This window comes from Quercus suber, unplaced genomic scaffold, assembly GCF_002906115.3.
Source record: "Quercus suber isolate HL8 unplaced genomic scaffold, Cork oak 2.0 scaffold_894, whole genome shotgun sequence".
In the NCBI taxonomy this organism is placed as follows: domain Eukaryota; kingdom Viridiplantae; phylum Streptophyta; class Magnoliopsida; order Fagales; family Fagaceae; genus Quercus; species Quercus suber.
The window spans coordinates 116,711-140,015 of NW_027070320.1; the positions used below are offsets into that span (position 1 = coordinate 116,711).

A 23,305-nucleotide genomic window follows, 5' to 3' on the forward strand; every position below is an offset into this window, starting at 1 on the left:
AATAATAATAATAATAATAATAATAATAATAATATGAAAATCCTAATTATCTTCTCTTATTAGTGAAGACAATGTCATCCAAGAAAAATTAAACCAAAAACTCAACAACAACGCACTTCGTTCTTTTCAAACCCAAAACCCTCTCCTCCACAGCACCACACCAAACACCAGACCCACCACTGTATATCCACCAAAACCCATAATCCACACTAGACCCGCCACCATCAGAGACCACCTCACAACCCACACCACAAATTAAACCCAAAACCCACGCTGCCACAACCACCTAACCCACGCCTCAAAAACCTAATACAAATCGACTCAAAAAAAGGGAAGGAAGAAATAGAAAGAGAGGCTAGACATTATAATTATAAGAAATCAACTCCTAATCTCAATACTTTGTAAGTAAAACCAAACACAAATGTTCCTTAGAAAAGCAACCAAACACAAATAACACAAACACCATTACCTACCCGTTAACACCATTCAAACATGCTAAAATAAAGAAAAATAACAAGATAAAGCTTAAAAGCTGTAGAGCCCGCCATCTTCATCCAAGAGGATTATCTCAATTGGTCAACTGAATGCCATTCTCGATTGCAAATGTGGATATCCTTTCATACTTGTTCGCCTCTGCAACAATTTTCACCCTTTCGGTCTATCCATACTCTTCACGTAGAAAGATGACAGCCTTAACCTCCTTCCTGCCAGTCACCACCAGTTTCCTCTTCTCCTTAAAAAACCAGGTAACCTTTACTATAAGGAAAAAGACATAATACAACAAGCATTATTACCCCCCCTCCCCCCCGAAAAAAAGAGGTAATATATATACTATTGCATCACTAGGTTGTTTTTTGTTGTAACAATAACTTAAATTTATTACATCAATATGGGATTGTAGTAATAATTAAAATGAAATGTGTTGTTGTAATAGGTAGCCCTTATTTTACATTGAGATATGTTGTTGCAATATTTAATCTTTTATTTTACATCGATCTATATCATTGTAATAGGTTAAATCTTTATTTCACATCAAATTTTGTTGATGTAATAGAGGCGAGTAATTGAGTAACATGAAATTTTAAGAATTTGGCGCTAATTTTTTTCATTAATTTCCTCTCTCTCACACATGTTTATCCCTTTTTTTTTTCTCATCTCAATTTCCCACTTTCTCTCACCACATCTATCTTCCTATTTTTTCTCATCTCAAATTTCACTCACACCCACGCCTATCTCTCTCTCTCTCTCTCTCTCTCTCTCTCTCTCTCTCTCTCTCTCCTCTTCTTAGTTTCCCTCTTTATCTCACCCACCTCTATCTCCTATTTTTTTGCTTTTGTTTTAAAAATCTCAAATTCTCTCTTTCTCTCTGTATCTCACGCCTACCTCTTTTTTTTTTTTCTTATTCTTTTTTTCATCTTAGTTTCCCTCTTTTTCTCACCCACATTTATCTCCATGTTTTTCTTATCTTAGTTTCTCTCTCTCCATGTCTCTTTTTTTTTTTTTTTTTTTCCTCATCTCACTTTCACTTTCCCTTTTTCTCTTAAGCATATCTCAAAATTCAAATTTATCTACTACCTACAAATTTTTCTTGAAAGTTGTAATAAAGTGTTATTGCAATGACAAAAAAACTGTTGAGAGTCGTTGTAATAAACTCTAAAACAATAGGTTTATGCAACAAAAAAATCTTGTTACAATAAATTTTAAATATTGCAACAATTTACTTATTTCAATGTAAAATAAAGGGTTACCTATTACAACAACACATTTCATTGTAATTATTGCTTCAATCTCATATTAATGTAATAAATTTAAGTTACTATTACAACAAAAAACAACCTAGTGATGCAATAGTATATATATTACCTCTATTTTTTTTTTGGTAATAATACTTGTTGTATTATGTCTTTTTCCTTGTAGTGAAGGTTGCCCGATTTTTTAAGGAGAAGAGGAAACTGGTGGTGACTGGCAGGAAGGAGGTTAGGGCTGCCATCTTTCTACGTGAAGAGTATTGATAGACCGGAAAGGTGAAAATTGTTGCAGAGGTGAACAAGTATGAAAGGATATCCACATTTGCAACCGAGAATGGCATTCAGTTGACCAACTGAGATAATCCTCTTGGATGAAGATGGCGGGCTCTGCAGCTTTTAAACTTTATCTTGTTATTTTTCTTTATTTTAGCATGTTTGAATAAGGTGTTTTTTGTTGTAATAGTAACTTAAATTTATTACGTTAATATGAGATTGTAGCAATAATTACAATGAAATATGTTGTAATAGGTAGCCCTTATTTTATATTGAGATAAGTAAATTGTTGCAACATGTAAAATTTATTGCAACAAGATTTTTTTTGTTGCATAAACCTATTATCTCAGAGTTTATTACAACAACTCCCAACAGTTTTTTTGTCATTGTAATAACACCTTATTGCAATGATTTTTTCCCGTTATAACATTCCTTTTTTCTTGTAGTGCTTGTTGAAATCATTTCTTTAACTGTCGATGACTGTAGACCATAGAGGATCATTAACGTCCAGGTTGTGCCTAATCTCCCATCGAGATTGGATTTCCAAAATGCTCTTTAGGTTCTTAATGCAATCTCATTCTTCTCGATTCATCTATTTTCTTCTTCTCTTTTTTTCTCTCTGTGTCACTTCTTTCAACTTCTTTTCTCTCTGTGTTGCTTCTTTCTTTTTCTTTTTCTTTTCATTTTTTCATTGGCATGTGTGAATAAGACCTTCTGTAACCTCAAGTCATTTTCCAGATCCGGTGCAATTAATGATGGTATACGAGATTCAGTTCTCTAGATTTTCTAGGGAAATTTTTTTAAATCCTAGTCATTCTTTTGTGATTTAAAGGTCTAGATTATGTCATGTCAGCAAGTATTGTTAGTGAAATGTTGTCATGGCAGCAATTATTTTTTTAATAAAAAAATCAATCTATTGCAATGAGATTTTCAAAATAAATTGTTGCAATATGTAAAATTTATTGCAACAAAATTTTTTTGTTACATAAACCTATTGTCTTAGAGTTTATTACAATGACTCTCAATAGCTTTTTTGTCGTCGCAATAATACCTTATTGCAATGACTTTGTAGTTATTGCAATGATTTTTTTCCGTTGTAACATGCCTTTTTTTTTTTTTGTAGTGCTTATTGAAATTGTTTCTTGTGCTGCTGACAACTGCAGACCATAGAGGATCATTAATGTCCGGGTTGTGCCCACTCTCCCACCAAGATTGGATTTCCAAAATGTTCTTAAGGTTCTTGACGCAATCACATTCTTCTCGATTCATCTCTCTTCTTCTTCTTCTCTTATTTTCTCTTTGTGTCGCTTCTTTCTTCTTCTTTTCTCTCTGTGTTGCTTCTTTCTTTTCATTTTTTCACTGGCATATAAGACCTTCTGTAACCTCAAGTCGTTTTCCAGATCCGATGCAAGCAATAGCAAAGAGCCATTTTACCTTGCAATTAATGATGGTGTACGAGATTCGGTTCTCTAGATTTTCTAGGGATTTTTTTTTTTTAAAATCCTAGTCATTCTTTTGTAATTTAAGGGTCTAGATTATGTCATGTCAACAAATATTGTTAGTGGAATGCTGTCATGGCAGTAATTATTTTTTTAATAAAAAAATCAACATATTGCAACGAGATTTTCAAAGTAAATTGTTGCAATATGTAAAATTTATTATAACAAGATTTTTTTTTGTTGCATAAACCTATTGTCTTGGAGTTTATTACAACGACTCCCAATAGCTTTTTTTTTTCGTTGCATAAACCTATTGTCTTGGAGTTTATTACAACGACTCCCAATAGCTTTTTTTTCATTACAATAACAACTTATTGCAACAACTTTGTAGTTATTGCAATGATTTTTTTCCCGTTGTAACATGCCTTTTTTCTTGTAGTGCTTGTTGAAATCGTTTCTTGTGCTGCCGATGATTGCAGACCATAGAGGATCATTAACGACCAGGTTGTGCCCACTCCCCCACCGAGACTGGATTTCCAAAATGCTTTTCAGGTTCTTAACGCAATCCCATTCTTCTCGATTCATCTCTCTTCTTCTTCTCTTCTTTTCTCTATGTGTCGCTTCTTTCTTCTTCTTTTCTCTCTGTGTTGCTTCTTTCTTTTTCTTTTTCTTTTTGTTTTTTCATTGGTATGCGTGAATAAGACTTCTGTAACCTCAAGTCATTTTCCAAATCCGGTTCAAGCTATAGCAAAGAGCCATTTCACCTTACAATTAATGATGGTGTACGAGATCCAATTCTCTAGATTTTCTAGGGAATTTTTTTATTTATTTAAAATCCTAGTCATTCTTTTGTGATTTAATGGTCTAGATTATGTCATGTCAGCAAGTATTGTTAGTAGAATGCTGTCATGGTAGCAATTCTTTTTTTAATAAAAAAATCAACCTATTGCAACCAGATTTTCAAAGTAAATTGTTGCAATATGTAAAATTTATTGCAACGAGATTTTTTTGTTGCATAAAACTATTGTCTCAGAATTTATTAGAACGACTCCCAACAGGCTTTTTGTCGTTGCAATAACATCTTATTGTAACGACTTTGTAGTTATTGGAACGATTTTTTCTCGTTGTAACATGCCTTTTTTCTTATAATGCTTGTTGAAATCGTTTCTTGCGCTGTCGATGATTGCAGACCATAGAGGATCATTAACGTCCAGGTTGTGCCCACTCTCCCACCGAGATTGGATTTCCAAAATGCTCTTCAGGTTCTTAATGCAATTCCATTCTTCTCGATTCATCTTTCTTCTTCTTCTCTTCTTTTCTCTCTATGTTGCTTCTTTCTTCTTCTTTTCTCTCTGTGTTGCTTCTTTCTTTTCATTTTTTCACTAGCATGCATGAATAAGACCTTCTGTAACCTCAAGTCATTTTCCAAATCCAGTGCAAGCAATCGCAAAGAGCCATTTCACCCTGCAATTAATGATGGTGTACGAGATTCGGTACTCTAGATTTTCTAGGGAAATTTTTTTAAATCTTAGTCATTCTTGTGTGATTTAAGGGTCTAGATTATGTCATGTCAGCAAGTATTGTTAGTGGAATGCTGACATGACAAAATCTAGACCCTTAAATCATAAAAGAGTGGTTATGATTTAAACAAATCTACTGGTGGAGTATCCTAGGAAATTTAGAGAATATGAATCCGAGAGGAACAGGTAAAATAATAAGAGTTATGCTAGCATCACTGAATTGGCCATAATTTTGTGTCACAACTCGCCACATGGCGAGTTGTGACTTGTGATTGGCAAAGGTGTGTTAGTAGGCCGTATGAGGACACAACTTTGCCAATCACAACTCGCTGTGTGGCGAGTTGCGAGTTGTGGCACAAAGTTGTGCCTAATTCGATAGTCTCATCATTACTCAAAAAATAAAGTGTAAAAGTTAGATAGCAAAAAGTTCAGAGTAAAAAAAAAAAAAAAATTTATTTAAGGATTGAGATTAAAAGTGATTTATGCAACTTTTAATCTCAGTTGTTGATATACAATTACATGGTGCAATAGCTCTAATTATTACAGCAGATCTACCTTCTTGATAAATGAACATTTATTTATGAAGTTTTGTTATATTCATCACAGTAAGTTAGTAGTTCACTAGAATTTAAAATCCCTAGTTTAATTATAGTTTATTGTTTCTTATTAATATAGATTTGTATTTTTTTTTCTAAATAACATATGGATTAGTAGTTTCGTAGCCTTGTAGATTTTTAGATATTTTGGCTTTCTTGTAAACTTATACTTTTGTAGATCTCTCAAATCCTCAATATAATTGCAACTTGCTGCTATCCATTGATGGTTCTTACTTTGCATTTTTCTTGGTGATCAACGTAGCATAACTTAGTAATCTCAGCATCGATAAATCAAAAGTCCTCTTCATTGAGGTAGAATTGAACCACATGATCACGAAATCAAATGATGCGAACATAATCTTAACAAATTTTTAAAAAAATTATTAAAAAAATGGTAAACTATAGAGTTGGTCTCTATTCTTTGTATCATATGTCAATTTGATCTCTAACCTTTTGATTGTGTTAATTTGATCCCTAACATTTTCAGTACTGTGTCAATTTGGTATCTGATGTTAAGTTTTGGATGGTAAATATTGATATAGCTAATAGTTCAAATAAAATATTATATTTTTGCCACATCAACTAACACCTATACTGCCATGTCATATCACATTAAAATTAAAAAAAGCAAACAAACAAATAATATTATTCAACACGTTATGATCAAAATGCAACACACAAATTCCTTCTTTTTTCTTTATTTTTTTGAGAAGTGGTAGCTGAATTTCATTAATCAAAAGAATAAGAAAACTTTACAAAGACTCTTAAGAATAATATAAAAAATGCAGGCACTTTCTTTTATTGGAACAAAGGACATTAAAATTACATTTCGAGCTAATAATGAATCTTCCATCAATTTCTTGAATTCAAATGGGTAATTATAAAACAAATCCAATCTTTATCCCATTTAGAGTTTCCAAATTTTTTAAAACAAAAAAAATTTCCAGATCAGCAATAACGTTGAAGACTTGGATGAAGAACAAAGAAGGGAGTTTTTTCTTTTCTTTTATTATTATTATTATTTTTAAAGTTTCTTTTCAAGGTCCATCTTAGCCACTCCCTAGCCACCAAAACCAATCTTAGCCTTATTCTCAAGAAATGGTATTTTACGCGGTGAAGTTTGATTCGCTTCAAACTACCATAGAACTCAACCCACCATTGAATTCAAGAAAAAATTGGCTGTGGAACCCACCAACTGAAAAGAGATTGGCTTGCCTTAATGGTGGAGATCTTTGTTGGGCTTGGACAACTCAAGGGGTGTGGAGATCGACATGGACCTCGTGAAGTATGAGCTAAGGGAGAAGAGAGAGAGAGGGACGGTACCAGGTTTCTTTTTTTTTTTTCTTTTTTTTTTTTTCAGATTTAATTTTATAAAAAAAATTGATGAATATTTTAACCATATCTAATGTGTAATTTTTTTAAAATATTTTTTTAAGTTTATGCCGACATGGTAGTACATGTGAAATGAAAATAATATTTTATTTTGACCAATAACCACATTAATATTTTCCATTCATTACTTAACGGTAAGGACTATTTTGACACAACATCAAAATGGTAAGGACTAAATTGACACATTTGAAAGGTTGAAGACCAAATTGATACATATCCTAAAAGGTTAGGGACCAAATAAGCAATTTACCAAAAAAAAAAAAAAAAACTAAATTGAAACGAAAAAGTTGAAAACTTCTCAAAATATATAATAAATAAGAAATGGACAAAATTTTCAAATTCAACTCCTCACCTTCCAAAAAATAATCATCACTCCAACATGAGAATAACATAAAGTGATAACAAAGCTAGAACAAAGAGTTGCAAGCACCACTTTGTTCAACTCTTTGTTCTAAGAAATAAAAACAGAACTTTGTTTCTTCAAAGATCCTATTCTCGAACATTTAGTAGCATTTTCCTATGCACAATTTATGGCCCAGATTCATCATGCTCTGCCTTTGCCATCCACATCTGCACTCATAAAATAAGCAAAATCCTCTCATCAGTAACCATACAAAAGGAATTGAACTCGTTGAGATACAAGCATCAAAACATACCTACTAGAAGGTGCTAAGTGATGCCAAGATAGATCCTCCAATCCAGACACTGTACTTCCTCTCGGGTGGAGCCACCACCTTGATCTTCATACTGCTTGGGGGCTAGTGCAGAGATTTCCTTGCTCATTCTATCAGCAATACCTAGAAACATGGTTGAACCACCTGAGAGGACAATGTTTCCATACAGGTCCTTCCTGATATCAACATCACACTTCATGATGGAGATATGTGATCTCGTGAATGCCTGCTGCTTCCATTCCTATTATGGATGGTTGGAACAAAACTTCAAGGCATCTAAACTGCTCAGCACCAATGGTAATGACCTGTTCATCTGGTAACTCATAACTCTTCTCAACTGAAGAGCTGGTCTTGGAGGTCTCAATCTCCTGCTTGTAGTCAAGGGCGATGAAAGCTAGCTTTTCCTTCATGTCCCTCAAAATTTCCCACTAGGCTGTGATGGTGAAAGAATACCCACACTTCGTAAGAATTTTCATCAAGAGATCTGTGAAGTCACGGCCAGCCAGGTCTAGACAAAGAATGGCATGTGGGAGGGCATACCCCTCGTATATAGGAACTATATGACTGACACCATCACCAGAGTTCAACACAATACCTGCAAAGCAAAGGCAGGGTTACTTTTTGGTAAGATTAACCAGTTGGTGGGGTTACTAAGAGCTCTCATAGTTTTCTATCTTTGTATGATTGACACCATCACCAGAGTTCAACACAATACCTGCAAGGCAAAGGCAGGGTTACTTTTTGGTAAGATTAACCAGTTGGTGGGGTTACTAAGAGCTCTCAAAGTTTTCTATCTTTGTAGAACTAACATTGCTGGACCAGATATCGTTGTCTCATCTTCTACGCTTTAGAGACTTTTAGTGTCTTCAACTCTTTGATCATGTTATTAATTACCTCTTTCAGACTGGCTTTTCTTCCCTCAATGAAGTTCCAAAGTTCAGGAACTACATGAGTTGTAGTCACTTAATTCCAGCAAAGCATCTGCTACAGCTTTGTACACTTCCTCCCTCCATACACTCCTCAACTCCTTTAGCTTACTATCAAATTTATCTATCACTTCCTGCCTTTCAACAAATTGGGACATTCACAGTGCTAATTCACTGTTGTCTAGAATGTTCTGTAACTCTATCTTCAATTTTTCACAATAAGATTGCTGATGAATTGGTTACAAAACATCACTTGTGTTACAATGTTTTGGAATTTAAAACTAACTTTATTTCATTTTTCATGATTTGAAGAATTGGAAGCACCCTATAATAAGAGAAAAAACAGATAATAATTCCATTTATTGGAGTTGGTCTTTATTCTGCAAGGAAAAACCTGGAAAATTCTTCATATTGTCTATTGTCATAGAAGAAACCAGTGTCCCTTTACTACCTCCTTGACAACAACAACCCAACGTATTTTTATCCTAGAAACATCTGAAGTTTCTATGGGTCTTAGGTATCCATATTTGCCTTGTCAATATAGATTAAAGCAAAGCATCAAAGAGAACTTTAAACTATATGAAATAAGTAAAAAAAGTAGAAGGCAAAGAAAAGTACCTGCAAAATTCCATCAACAAATTCTGTTTTGAAAGGATGCCAAATTTGATTACTAACATTGGCTTGCCACGATGAAATTAGCTCTGCTGATTTTAGCTCCCAATCAATAGGGTATTTTTTGAAGCACACACCTTTAAATGGTTTCTCATCAACCTCGCCCATTCTTTTGATTCCTTAAAGGTCTTGGTCATTCCAAATATCTTGCAAACCCTATATGGAAAACACAAAGACATCACATCTTTTTGTTTTTTTTTTTTGGAGAGGACAGATGTTAGCAAAACATAATGGCAATTGATTATATACATAAAAAGTTGAGCATTTTCAGTAAACATTAACCATGTGTAGAAGAAAATAAGAAAAATCTTACATTTATCAATTCTTTGCGAGCATGTTGCAGCTCAAGGTTACTCCTGTGCTCCTTAAGTATCAGAGTTTGGTTAAGGGTGTCCATGGATTGCAACTCATCCACTTTTTCCTCCAATTCTTTTCTTGGGGCATCAATTTGGATGGTTGATATATAGTCGTGTTTTGTAGAGCTTTGAGCTTTCAACTATAGCAGTTATGATGTTAGCTTAATGTAAAACTATTGTTGTAGTTGGTTCACAATAACTATCATCAAGTAAATGGCAGACGAAGTTCTGGCAAGAACCACATGGAATTCAATCTAAACAAGTTTTAGCTAGAACTACATGGATTCATGGAATTGAATCTAAATTCTAAACTGGGTAGCAGATAAAGGCAAAATATGCACATAAAACTGTAATTTGAATACCATTTTTTTGTAACAGAAACACATTTAAATTGTTCCATAGCAAATGAAGGAAAACAATACTTGCAGATGACAAACAATGCATATGATACAAAAGGTTGATATGCTGTTCAAGTAATCCTATAGGCATAAAAAAAAAAAAANAAAAAAAAAAAAAAAAAAAGAGAACCAGCTTTACACTATAAAAAAACAACCAATCTTGGATGATATTACCAAGACCATATATCTAGCACTGCAAATGGATAGAGCCCATATATGGCTACACTCATACATAAGGGATCATTTACAAAGTTTCATGCTCACCTTCTCCCTCTCAATGAGTAAAATTTTCCTCCAGATCAATTTAGGCCTCTTGCTTCTCCAATTCTTTAACTCGCTGCTGCAACTTTGCATTTTGTATGGTGACAAACTGTGCCTTCTTCATTTCTAAAGAACAAATTAAGTATGAGATAAGCACACATGTCTAACACTTCAAAATGTTGCAGAAGATAATGCTAATTCAGATTAGTCAGATCTCAGCTACTTAAAATAGAATGAAAAGATGCAGAAGAATAGTAGAAGATAGAATCTAGCAAAGTTTCAATGCAGGATATATGACTGAAGCAAAGGTAGTGCTAAATTGACTGAATTTCACAAGGAAGTGAGAAAAAAGCGTAGATTAAAAGTGTAACACCAACCATAAGGCTAAAGAGGCAATGCTATTCAAAATGTTGCAATTCTCTCAAGTATTCAAATGGAGTTTAAATAATGGACTATTTGATATTCAAACATGATTTATTCTCCCATTTCACATTTAAGTTTACTACAATTATTAAAATACTAGCAAAGAATGCATTCACAATCTTAATCAAAACTACACTGCCATTATATACCAATCAACCAATCCTTCTGCAGATTCAACAATTTTTTATAACAGACACTATTAAGCACACTCTTTCTAGACAACTTTTCACAGGTATAGTTTGTGGGGGTATTGCTTGGCTGCTCGAGTCTTGCCAGAATGCAAAGTTGTTTTTATTATCCAGGGACATTTTGAACATACTAAAAGCTTTACTCCCATCCTAATGCGTGAAAGATAATATGAATATGTCAAGGCAAGTTTGGAAGACAGAGAAATATTGATTTACAGAGTTTTGTGCCACGTTGTCTATTTCGGTGTTTAAGGCGGGAACAGAATGCTAGATGCTTTGAGAACTCTGAACGGCCAATCCTTGATATAAAGTCCTTTTTCTTTCGTACTCTTCTTGAATGGAGCTTAGTTTTGCCTCATGCTCTTTTTTGTCCCTCCCTGTTCTACTTGATCAATGTAATTTGGGTTCTTACTTTCTGCCATTGTAGTACATTTTTAGTGTACTTGGATTGGCTATTCTTTAATAAAAAGTGCTTATGCTATTTATCAAAACAAAAAAGAAACATTATCCATTAAGACTGCCACCCATAATAGCATGATTACCATTCCCAAAATGAGAAAACTAAAACAATCTATGGATAACAAACCTTCCTAATTTCAATAATCAATTTACTTTTTCAAAGTTCTCATTTCACAACAATTTCAAAATAGTTAAGATGAATCTCCAAAATTTCCCCAAAAAAAAAAAAAAAAAACACTAAACACTTATCATGAATTCTATTTTCCTTTCCTCCTCTACTCAATTTTCCCAGCAAACAAACAAAGTGATAGTTAACAAAAAAAAAATATATATATATATATATATATATAAACAGAGAAGAGAGAAGGGACACGAACCATTGGGGGTTTAAATAATGGAAGCTGAGAGAAGGAACGCGATGCTTAAGGTTGAAGCAGCAATGGCGCTCTATTCCTGCTCTCACAAACCTAAATGCCACACGAAATCTCTCTCTCTCTCTCTCTCTCTCTCTCTCTCTCTTCTCTCTCTCTCTCTCTCTCTCTCTCTCTCTCTCTCTCTCTCTGTGTGTTTTTCTAATTTGTGAATATAATCAACGACAACTCTCACACTACTTTTGGGAGTTCATAGAAAAATTGAATGCAGTGAAAGTGCAACGGAAATTTATAAAATGAAAATAATATATATATATATATATATATGATTATATATATATATATATATATTTTTTCAAAATTCCGAATTAATGTCCAGCCTTTACCCAAAATAAGAAAAAGGCAAAAACATGTTAAACTATTCTATTAAACGGAGTCGAAATTTCTCATTTCGAGAATATGTTAAAAGGGTAGAAGTAAGTTTGTGTTGTTTCTAACCCACTTAATAAACGGATTGTGCTAAAATGAAGAATTTCAGTTACTTATTAAATGGATTGAGTTAGAGTTAAATTATTTGAAAACTTTTACCTTAATATGATACGAATATGAACATGAACTCAACCCGTTACTATAAATTGTTACCCCTAACACTATGAAATTCTTATAAAAGTCTAGATTTTTTTTTAATTGATGTTAGGAAATAATCTATAAATGGTCCGGATTGTAATCATGTTAAAGGATTAGTTTGGTTATGTATAATGAATGTTTAGATTCCTTCATGTTTGTTTTTGCCTATGAATCTTTTAAAATTTTTCTTTTTAGAAAGCCTATGAATCTCATGTAAGAAGAATTTGTTCTTTCCAAAAATCTTTGTAACTTGAAATATGTCATATATTTTAATTATGCTTTATAACATTATTAATAATAATATGTCAAAAGTAAAATAAAATTGGATTGAATAAAATAACAATAGTAATAGTATAGAAACTCAAATGAAAGAAAAAGATGTTAAGATATAGCATATATACCTTATAATATTTACGTTTATAGAACCATAACATTAGCAATTTAAAAAAAAAAAAAAAAAAAAAATCTATCAACAAGTTTCTTAAGAAACCAGTGCCACCTATTACCATAACCATATGTAAGAATACTATATATAATTAAAATTTATCTGATTTGATTGATTTTTGCTAATGAGAGATATTTAATAATTTTTCAAACTTATAAAAAAAAAAATTGAACACTTATATTGATCATTTCAACATATATCATATACTTTGAAGTTAGGTTCTATAGTTAAATGAAAATCCAAGAAATTTACTTTCAAGACTATTGTGGCTAATTTAGACGGCTAAACCCTAACCTGACCTTTACGCATCCGAAATCATTCCTTCAAGTGTCTTTTACATAAGCTCGGAATAGTTGTATATAGTGTTGAGGTTTTTTTGTTGTACAATAATATTCTCTCAGTCATCTAGATTCCTAGAAAAGAAAAAAAAAAATCCAATGTGATATACGTATAGATGATCTAGAATTAAATTGTCATCTTTTATGACTGAGAAACCCATTTCTTGAGAATAATTCAGATACATATTGGTAGATTTTTGCCTTCCCCATGCATGAAATTGAAAACCATAAAGCATGCTGTGCCTATATATGTAAGTGCTAACTGAGAGAGAAAACGGTGGGTGCTAGGTAGAATTTGTTAAGCAGAATTTGCATTGCATTTAAGAGAACAACATATAGAGTGGTTTCATTTGGAATCTTGGATCACCTAAAGCTTCTACCGTGTTCCAAAAAGTGTTGCTGTTGAGCTTGTTGAGTGACGAGTTATTAGTTAATCAATGATTTTTAATGGTAGTTTAGTTGGTTATCTTATAGCCTGTATGTTGGGGTTTGGTGTTGCATCACCTAAAAATAATATTGTATTTTTCACAGTAGTGTGGAATATATATCAATAAATCGGTTTAAATGCAACTACAACTGTACTATCGGGCTGAGTTTAATGTTAAGAAGGGCTGCATCTTGATGGTCCCTTTTGTCATGTATCAGATTTACCTTCCTCCTTTATTGTAAGCCAATTTTTGAAAAACTGTTGGGTGTAGTATAATCCATACTATTTTTTTACTTAACCCTTTTTAATTTAATGCACCTCTTGTAAAGAAATCAAAAAAAAGGGAGAGATAACATTCTATGCTTTTGTCATGAACTTGTTCTCCAAATGCATAAGGTAAAATAAACTTTGGCCACAGATTACATTCTTCATAAGGAAATAATCCGATATGCTTAGTATGCCTGAAGCATAATCATTACAAAGATGACCCCCATTGTGATATTAAAAAGAAAACTGCCTTGTTTGTGAGCTGATGAGGAAGGTGTTTCAGCTGAAGATCCAGTTGAAGAAGTTTGATGGGATTGATCAGATTCAGTTGGAGGAGTAAAAGAGGGCGATAATGAAGGATCCTCCGAAGACGAATCAGATGGTGAAGGAGGCAGCACTGTGGGAGTGGATTCCGCAGGCGTTTGTGTTGGTGAGTCAGATGGCGAAAGAGGCAGCACGGTGGGAGTGGATTCCGCAGGCGTTTGTGTTGGCGAGGGAGCATCACTTTCTTCTGGAGCTGGAGTAGGAACTAAAGGCGTCACTTCTGAAGTTGGTGGTTGGATTGTAGGAGATGGGGTTGGTGGAGCTGTTGTTGCAAGAGTGTTTATTTGAAGCTTCATTCCTTGGCTGCAATGTCCTACTGTTCCACAGATGAAGAGAGCAGAAGTCTTTTCCATATAGGAATCCTTATGAGCGTAGATTGCGGAGTCCTTTTCCTTATAGGAATTTATCATTGAGCATGGTGGCCAAGTAAAGGTTTTATTGGAACCGTCAGTCTTTTACCCGTCGGCTTGTCTCGTTCCCTACGTCGATAAAGGGCCGTCAGCCTCTATGAACATAATTTCGAGCTTCTCGGATTTCCCTTACCGTCAGCATGTCTCTTTCCGTCGGCGCATGAGTCCTTAACATCCGTCGTGACTGGCCCGTCAGCCTGAGCATAAGCTGACGGGTTAAGCCCATGGTACTGGCCATGATTCTTCCTTATCACTGTGCCTATATATGTAAGTGCTAACTGAGAGAGAAAACGGTGGGTGCTAGATGGGATTTGTTAAGCAGAACATGCATTGCATTTAAGAAAACAACATAAAGTGGTTTCATTTGGAATCTTGGATCACCTAAAGCTTCTACCGTGTTCCAAAAAGTGTTGCTGTTGAGCTTGTTGAGTGACGCTTTATTAGTTAATCAATGATTTTTAATGGCAGTTTAGTTGGTTATCTTATAGCCTGTATGTTGGGGTTTGGTGTTGCATCACCTAAAAATAATATTGTATTTTTCACAGTATAGTGTGGAATATATATCAATGAATCGGTTTAAATGCAACGACAATTGTACGATAGAGTTTAATGTTAAGAAGGGCTGCATCTTTGATGGTTCCTTTTGTCATGTATCAGATTTACCTTCCTCCTTTATTGTAAGCCAATTTTTGAAAAACTGTTGGGTGTTGTATAATCCATACTATTTTTTTACTTAACCCTTTTTAATTTAATGCACCTCTTGTAAAGAAATCAAAAAAAAAAAAAAAGGGAGAGATAACATTCTATGCTTTTGTCATGAACTTGTTCTTCAAATGCATAAGGTAAAATAAACTTTGGCCACAGATTACATTCTTCATAAGGAAATAATCCGATATGCTTAGTATGCCTGAAGCATAATCATTACAAAGATGACCCCCATTGTGATATTAAAAAGAAAACTGCCTTGTTTGTGAGCTGATGAGGAAGGTGTTTCAGCTGAAGATCCAGTTGAAGAAGTTTGATGGGATTGATCAGATTCAGTTGGAGGAGTAAAAGAGGGTGATAATGAAGGATCCTCCGAAGACGAATCAGATGGTGAAGGAGGCAGCACTGTGGGAGTGGATTCCGCAGGCGTTTGTGTTGGTGAGTCAGATGGCGAAAGAGGCAGCACGGTGGGAGTGGATTCCGCAGGCGTTTGTGTTGGCGAGGGAGCATCACTTTCTTCTGGAGCTGGAGTAGGAACTAAAGGCGTCACTTCTGAAGTTGGTGGTTGGATTGTAGGAGATGGGGTTGGTGGAGCTGTTGTTGCAAGAGTGTTTATTTGAAGCTTCATTCCTTGGCTGCAATGTCCTACTGTTCCACAGATGAAGTATCGCTTGCCTGGTGAAGAGAGTGGGATGGTTGTGGTGCCACCACTGTAAGACTGAATTGGGCTACTTGCTTGGCAGGAGTCATAGTCTGTCTTGGGAACCTCCACCACATCATGGCTTGGTGCATACTGGAAAACTGTGTGAATAGAATTAGTCAGCTCTCACTTTCTTTCGCCTAAAATGAACTCCATTTCATGATTAAAATTTTGTTTTCAGGAACTAACTATGTAGAGAATGTCACGTCATTTTAAATAATATGACACTGAATTTACCACTAGATTTACAATATTTAATCTGAACTATAAAATGTATTAATTCGAATGGAGAGAGCCAAATACGAACTTTATGGATTTGTTATCATGCACAAAATATTGAAAGCAACATATAACATATTTCATGAAGATGCATGTTACTTACTCAGATTATCTCCAACTAAAAATGATTGAGATGATGCCCATGTTTGGACATTAGTCGATGTATCCCACCCACCGTTTGGGCCTCCAACTGTGTAGTTTGTCGCCATAGCTAAGTTGATGAGCATGGCTGAAATAGCCAAGCTCATTAATGCTCTCAGCATTGCCATTAATTTCTGGCTTAGAAGTAAAAATTGGAGAATGATTGATATCGAAAGAAGGAAGTCAATCACAGAGAAATGATCGGATGGGTTTCAATTTGAGCTAGGAATTCTATATATAGTGGTAGAAGAGCAAGGGTCTGAGCCTTTTCATAATGAAAATATTGCTATTTTATACAATTTGTCTTTGGAGTTGGTTTAACTAAGTATCTTGAAGTTAGATATGACAATACAGTATATTTCCTATTCTACCTGAAGTGGTTGTACTTGTATTTCTGGTAGATGATATCCTAAGAACTGATTATATGATGACATCACTTGGCTTGGGACAATTGCCATTGGACCTTGAAGTTGTGAAGCATAATTTGAAAGACACCAAGACAAAATTTAATATATGAACAAGCAAAAGCTATTCACATAGTGGTTGATGGCATCCATGTGAAAGACACCAAGACACTTCTTCATTAGAAACGTACCTAGCTAACCCATGTATCCAACCCACTGACTGCAGGAAATATATAAAGAAGATAGTGAAGCTGAAACGAAAATGTTGGCATCATCTGGCTCCATTTGCTATACATATAATTGGTTAGAGCTATTATAGTATTATTATGTCCAACTTGAGGTGGCGCATTAAGTAAAATTGGATCTTCTATTAGTCAATAATTGACACCTTTGGTACATCCATATGCATATGGGGCTTCAAATTTGTTCATAGTATCAGCAGTTTGATTGAAAATTTTAGAATATCACTAGTAGTAAGACAAAAATGAGAACTTTACCTGCAAACAACCAGCTGTTTTCTCTCTCTCACACACCACCAGATCAAAATTTAGTCCTTTGGTTAGCACTTAAGCTAGGTTGATTTTAACATGACTTGAACAGCCAATTTATGAAGAATTACATTACCAAACTTGGACAAAATAATCTAACAAAATGGTTTCTGTTGAGAGTTTAAGCCAAAATTAGGATGCATAACATTGACAAAAGCAAAAGAGTATTGGACAATAATTTAGTTTTTAACATAGTACATTGTAGATTTGAAATGACTTTTTTTAGAGGAGGGAATAAGTTAAAGTTCATATCTAACATTACAACTCCCACCAACAACTCAACCACCTTGTTTTTCATCACAATAGTTGGGAAGTTCAATAATTGGTCCATCATAAGGAGACAAATTAATGGAAAGAGAGAGTGGGGGAGAAAAAAAATGAATCTGAGAAATTCCGTCAATGTTGCTAAGGTCATGGAGCTCAGCTTAGTTTTTTTTTTTTTTTTTTTTTTTTGTGGTTAAATTGACTTGTGTTGGATTAATTAATCAAATCTCTTGATTTGTCAGCTGTCCACAAGTGGTGTCTTAGGGGAGTGACACGTATAAACTATAAAATGATCATTTATTTAAAGCAAAATTTAAACATGTAAAGAAGGGGATGAATTTGGATCTAGTGCAATAATCAGAGGTAAAAAGTATCAAGGTGAGAAAGTAAAAAGGTTAAATTTAAAAGATTTGATCAAAGGATTGAGATTAAAAATGAATTTAGTGATGAAAGTATCAATAGACAACTTATTTCTCAAGAAAGACACATCTTACCATTCACTCAACACATAGTTGATGGTTCTCTCACTTGTTATTTTATTTTCTTTGTTTCGGGTTTAGGATCATTGTAAGCCGTTAATGGAAGGAATTTGCTTGTAATTATTACTCTTTTATTTATGAAGTATTTTTATATTCATAGCAAGTTAGTAGCTCCCTCGTTTAATTGTAGTTTATTGTTTCGTATTAATATAGATTAGTAGTTTCGTAGCCTTGTAGATCTTTAAATACTTTGGCTTTCTCGTAAACTTATAGTTTTGCAGAACTTCATCCTTAATTCAATAGCAACTCACTGCTTTCCATCGATGATTGTTACTTTGCATTTTTCTCAGTGATCAACTTAGCATAACTCAGTAATCTTAGCATTGATAAATCAAAAGTCCTCTTTATTGAGGCAATATTGAACCCCATCCTTTTGATCACAAAATCAAATGATAGGAACAAGATCTTAAGAAATGCAATCGCGATCGACAGATGTGAATGGTCAACAACGCACCCACAATCACAACAATACATGCATTAATATATGAAAATTAAAATGGTTACAAACAATGTGTCTATTTTTTATTGGATTGGTTATATTGTATTACATGAATTGTATAATAATTTTTACATGCATTGATATATGAAAATTAAAATGGTTACAAACAATGTGTCTATTTTTTATTGGATCGGTTGTATTATATTACACGAATTGTATAATAATAGAAAAATAAGTTTAGCGACACAACATTTTTCAACTATTTCACAAGTCACAACTATTGACACGGTTGATCGATTGTGTGATTGGTCCATAATAAAACTTGTGTTTGTAGTAAATTTAGGAAAAAATGATGTTCTTCCAATCATAATAGATCATATTAACAGTTGTGAAAATATTATGTCCATGGCGTTATTCATAACAGAATGTAGGAGCCATAAGAATCAACACACCCAACTCAATATAAGTGTTATAATGTAATGCAAATGCATGATAATCTAGTATATATTCGGCTAATTCTAAAATTTAATCAGTTTTTTTCTTTTTTGTTATGTGTTGTCCATAAGGACGTGTTACATGAAACTCCACTAAAGGTTTAAAGTTAACCACACGATGGTATATTTGAACAAGTGCCACAACAACCAAATGATCAAAAGTATCTTTTATTGAACAAACATTACAGCATATTGAAAAAACACAACACACACTATGGGTGCACGTGACCGTCCAGCTCCCATATATAGTTGGGAATTACTATAATAAATTCTTAAAACACTTTATTAAATATAGTATATAGGTGGTATCAGAACTCAGGATTAATTTTCCAGTTTCAAGCTTTGAAAAATTGGTAAAGATCATATCTCATGTTGCAACTCCCAGTCATAACCCTCCCTCCTTGTCTCCCATCACAGCAGTCTGGTTGTTGCTTGGTTGCACCTTCAAGACACTTAGTACAATCATTTCCAGAAAGGTCTCCTATGCATTGAACCAAACCATAGAGGTTCCTCGATTCGTCGAGCTTTAAAACTCCAGCCTTGTACATCTTTGGGCTCTCTGAAGCTTGATGAGCTAGTTCTGTAAGTAAATCTCTCACCTTAGGATTGAATGAATTGGGATCACTTACATTTTGAGTGTTCCAAGCATAGATCACAGTCTGATTGTCAATTTGGCCAGAGAAATCAATAACACAGGCAGCACAATCAATTTCTGAGATATCACCACGACAAAGAGCAAGCCCATATGTTTTGTTATGTTTGACACCCATTGAACTAAAATTAAAGCCATGAGCTTGTTCAAATTCGATTCATAAGGGTTATTGGTGGTGAAATTATCTGAGGTTTGGCAAATTTGGAAGATTGGATCGGCTCCAAAAACAGTATGTAGAAGGAGACCAAAGGTTAGTACATAGAGAGTCGAGGTGGATTTTAAGATATACATTGTTGAATATGAGATGGATGTGCTGAAGTTTGAGAATTTGTTGCATTTTATTTATAGTGTGTGTTTGGAGAGTTCAAATAAAATATTATATACTATTTAGGAATTGGTTTATTTTTATTAAATGTTAATTTCGCAAGGATTTTATCTATGCCTAATTCCTGAGGCCACTTGGGAGTTTCTCAAAAAAAAAGAGGGGGGGGGGGGGTGGGGCTACTTGGGATACATATATAGTCTTACAAAAAGTTATACCCTTGCCTATTTGTAAGGTTAATAAAGTATAAAGAATTAAAGATAGGAATTAATTTCAATTCATACAAGATTTTCCACCCAACCCATAGGGTAAAATTCATAAATTTCCTCTTCCCATTATAAACAATCTCCATGTTAAGATTTAAATCCTAACCACCTCTCTTCTCCAAATAAATAAATAAATTAAATGATAATAATAATCACCTCTAACTAAGAGCATTGTAACTGAATTGATTGACATTTTCTAGTATATTTAATGGATACAATAATTAAAATTTAATTCCTTCCATCCCAACTACTGAATTATTAAAAAAAAAAAAAATCATTTTAACGACCATAGAGAGACGTAAGAAATGTCATCATTAGAACCAAAGGCTGTTCATAATCTACATTTACATTTATGAAAAGACAAGATGCATATATAAATATATAAGTAACTACCATATGTTGCATATTTAATTAAAAACGAAACATATATCATTTTTTTTTTAATTTTAAAAATGCTACATATACAAATATACGATTTTAGAAAAAGGTCTAACAAAAGAGTATTGTCAATGGTGCCATAATCAATACGCATAATTAGGCTCAAACTCACAGGGTTAAGCTTTCAAGTTAAGTGGTGCTCTAAGCCTCTAACCTCTATATATTATAAGTTAAATGGATCTCTATTTATTATATTAACTACTCAATTTGAGTCTCCCCAATAGAAGTATGGCAAAAAACATATTTGATATTTGCAACTAAGACTTTTAGGATGCAAAGCATTATTTACATGATAAAAAATTTTGTAACGGATTTTTTATTTATGTCAAAATAAATAAACCCAGGAACAAGTAGTCCTTGCTTGTGGAAACTTATGAGCGGTGACATTGAAGTTATAACTTGTAATGTCACATTATTAGCTTTTAAATTAGATAAGAAAAATGCTAAAATTATTATCAATTTTATTATTAAAAAAAACCAACATAAAATTGAATGTGATTGGTGTTATATTAACAACATAATAAACAAAATTGTAAAATACTTTTTTTTTTTATTATTATTAGAAACAAAATAGAAATACTTTATTAATTTGTGTTTAAAAGTTGACACATCAATTAAAAATAATCATATACTAAAATCTACAGCAGTCTGCTATCACTATTATCTAATCATCATTTATTTGCATGGAAAGCATTGGGACATCGTATGCCAACCCAAAAGCTTTAATGACTACTGTAGGGTTAGGATTTGTGGCTCAAGCCCAAAAACAATAAATTTGTAGAGTGTGAGTGATAGAATTAGGTTAACTATGGAGCTAACAACGGTTGATCACAGCATACAAGTATAAACCAGCATAACAGTATACGTAAAGATCAAGTAAATTCAAGTCCGAAGAGGCTTATGATAGATTGGATACAGGTTACAATTTTGTTTCTCCCTCCTCCTCTGATTAGGAACCCCTCTTCTTTATATATCTTCCTCCACTACCATCCCCATCGTCCACATGTTCTTCATCCAGCCCCCTACTTAAGTGCATGTCATGTCATGTATCTCCCTTAGCTTTTGTGAATGACGGTAGCTCCAGTTGTACTGTTCAGAGGTCTTCTCCACATAAATGTGGTCAGAAAAGTTGCTGCAGTGCATTTAATACGGCGGTGGCAGCTTTTCCTTTTAGATATTTCTTCGTTCCTCTTATCTCCAGGCGTGTTTAGAGTTTATCCAAATTGCTGAAGTCACTAGTAAACTGCTTTAGACCCCCCAGATGTTCACATGACCCCAAAATCCTTTCATCTAAGGATGATCGTCTCTTCGGAACAACGATGCTCTCTTCGGACGGAGTTTATTCGTCCCCACGTGTCCTGCTTTTACATGAATACCTCTCAACAATTTGAGCCTCCTCGGATATAGACTAATCTTCACCTTGGGCTTTAGGCCCACTACGTATGGCTGGGCTTTACCCCCCCACAACTACCTATGGTGTTTGCTCCTGATAATAACAGATCAAGACACCAATTAGTTTTTGGTATAGGCGGGGATTGAACCACAAATCTCTTATCCAACTATTAGAGATTTTACCAGTTAAACTAATTGAAACCCACTATTAAGATTCTAATAATAAACAGTTATATCGTGACTAATCACTTAAATAACTATTAATTATTTTGTTCTTGCTATAATGAATTTAAAAGAATACTAATGATCCAAAGGACCCTAGCCTAGCCATTGAACAAAAATTTCCACCAAAATGGTTTATGAAAGTAAATATAGGTAAGAATAAATAATTCTCAAATTCCAATTAGCTCAATTAGTAAAGTTTGTTGTCATTAGATAAAGGACTTGCGTTCAAATGGAAAAAGTTTAACTTAGAACTAGTTTAGAGCTATTTTTTCTAACCTATTATGTGACAATTGAAGAGACCACTAGTCACGTAATTTTTTTAATGAGTCTTGTGACGTATTTAAATAAAAAACATGGATAATTTTATAAATTTTCATGTAATAGATTGGAAAAGAATGGTTGAGTGGCGACAGCAACGTAACACTAAACCTCCTAACATTTTTGAGTATAATACAAAACCCCTATGATATTGTTTTATCTAAAAAATATAACACTAAATTTTCAGATTAAACAAAATCACTTGGGGGATGGATGTTAAAGTTCAAGAGTTCAAGGGATTAGTGTTTTAAGAAGATACCATTAGATACATATGCTTTGTTTGTATTTGCTGTGAAATATTTTCAAAATGTAAAATTTTTAAACATTTTACATTTAAAAACATTTTTAGATGTTTAGTATGACAACAAATTTCAAGTACAGACCAGGAAAACAATGCCTCTGCAACCTTAGCCCATTAGATTAGAGCCACAAGATTAGTAGCCTAGCCCACTGAAACTACTGGGCTAGGCATGGAATAGAGGGAGGAGAACCATTGTCTATTTTTCGTAAAATGTTTTGTCAAGTTTTTTTAATTTTTAACTTTATAAAATGTTTTACAAAATTTTACAATGGTTAATGAAAAACATTTTAAGGTAGGACCAAATTTTACAATAAAAGAATGAGAAATAATTTTTCCAAACATTT

General features: G+C 33.6%; 3 protein-coding genes and 1 pseudogene across 3 annotated transcripts; all 4 read right to left on the bottom strand.

Moving 5' to 3' along the window:
* Window positions 1–7,496: 7,496 nt before the first annotated feature.
* Window positions 7,497–9,348, bottom strand: LOC111997440 (actin-like; annotated as a pseudogene).
* Window positions 9,349–13,985: 4,637 nt separating this feature from the next.
* On the bottom strand, window positions 13,986–14,534 carry LOC136065234 (proline-rich receptor-like protein kinase PERK2). Its single transcript, XM_065768151.1, has one exon. The coding sequence runs from the start codon at window positions 14,532–14,534 to the stop codon at window positions 13,986–13,988; it is 549 nt and encodes a 182-aa protein (XP_065624223.1).
* An 843-nt stretch (window positions 14,535–15,377) lies between these two features.
* LOC112017569 (uclacyanin 1) lies at window positions 15,378–16,612 on the bottom strand. The gene is made up of 2 exons (XM_024050028.2): window positions 16,322–16,612; window positions 15,378–16,040 (listed from the first exon to the last, which is right to left on the bottom strand). The coding sequence occupies exons 1-2, from the start codon at window positions 16,485–16,487 to the stop codon at window positions 15,433–15,435; spliced, it is 774 nt and encodes a 257-aa protein (XP_023905796.1). The 5' UTR covers window positions 16,488–16,612; the 3' UTR covers window positions 15,378–15,432.
* A 2,770-nt stretch (window positions 16,613–19,382) lies between these two features.
* LOC112017562 (antimicrobial ginkbilobin-2-like protein) lies at window positions 19,383–19,817 on the bottom strand. The gene has a single exon (XM_024050021.1). The coding sequence runs from the start codon at window positions 19,815–19,817 to the stop codon at window positions 19,383–19,385; it is 435 nt and encodes a 144-aa protein (XP_023905789.1).
* Window positions 19,818–23,305: the final 3,488 nt, after the last annotated feature.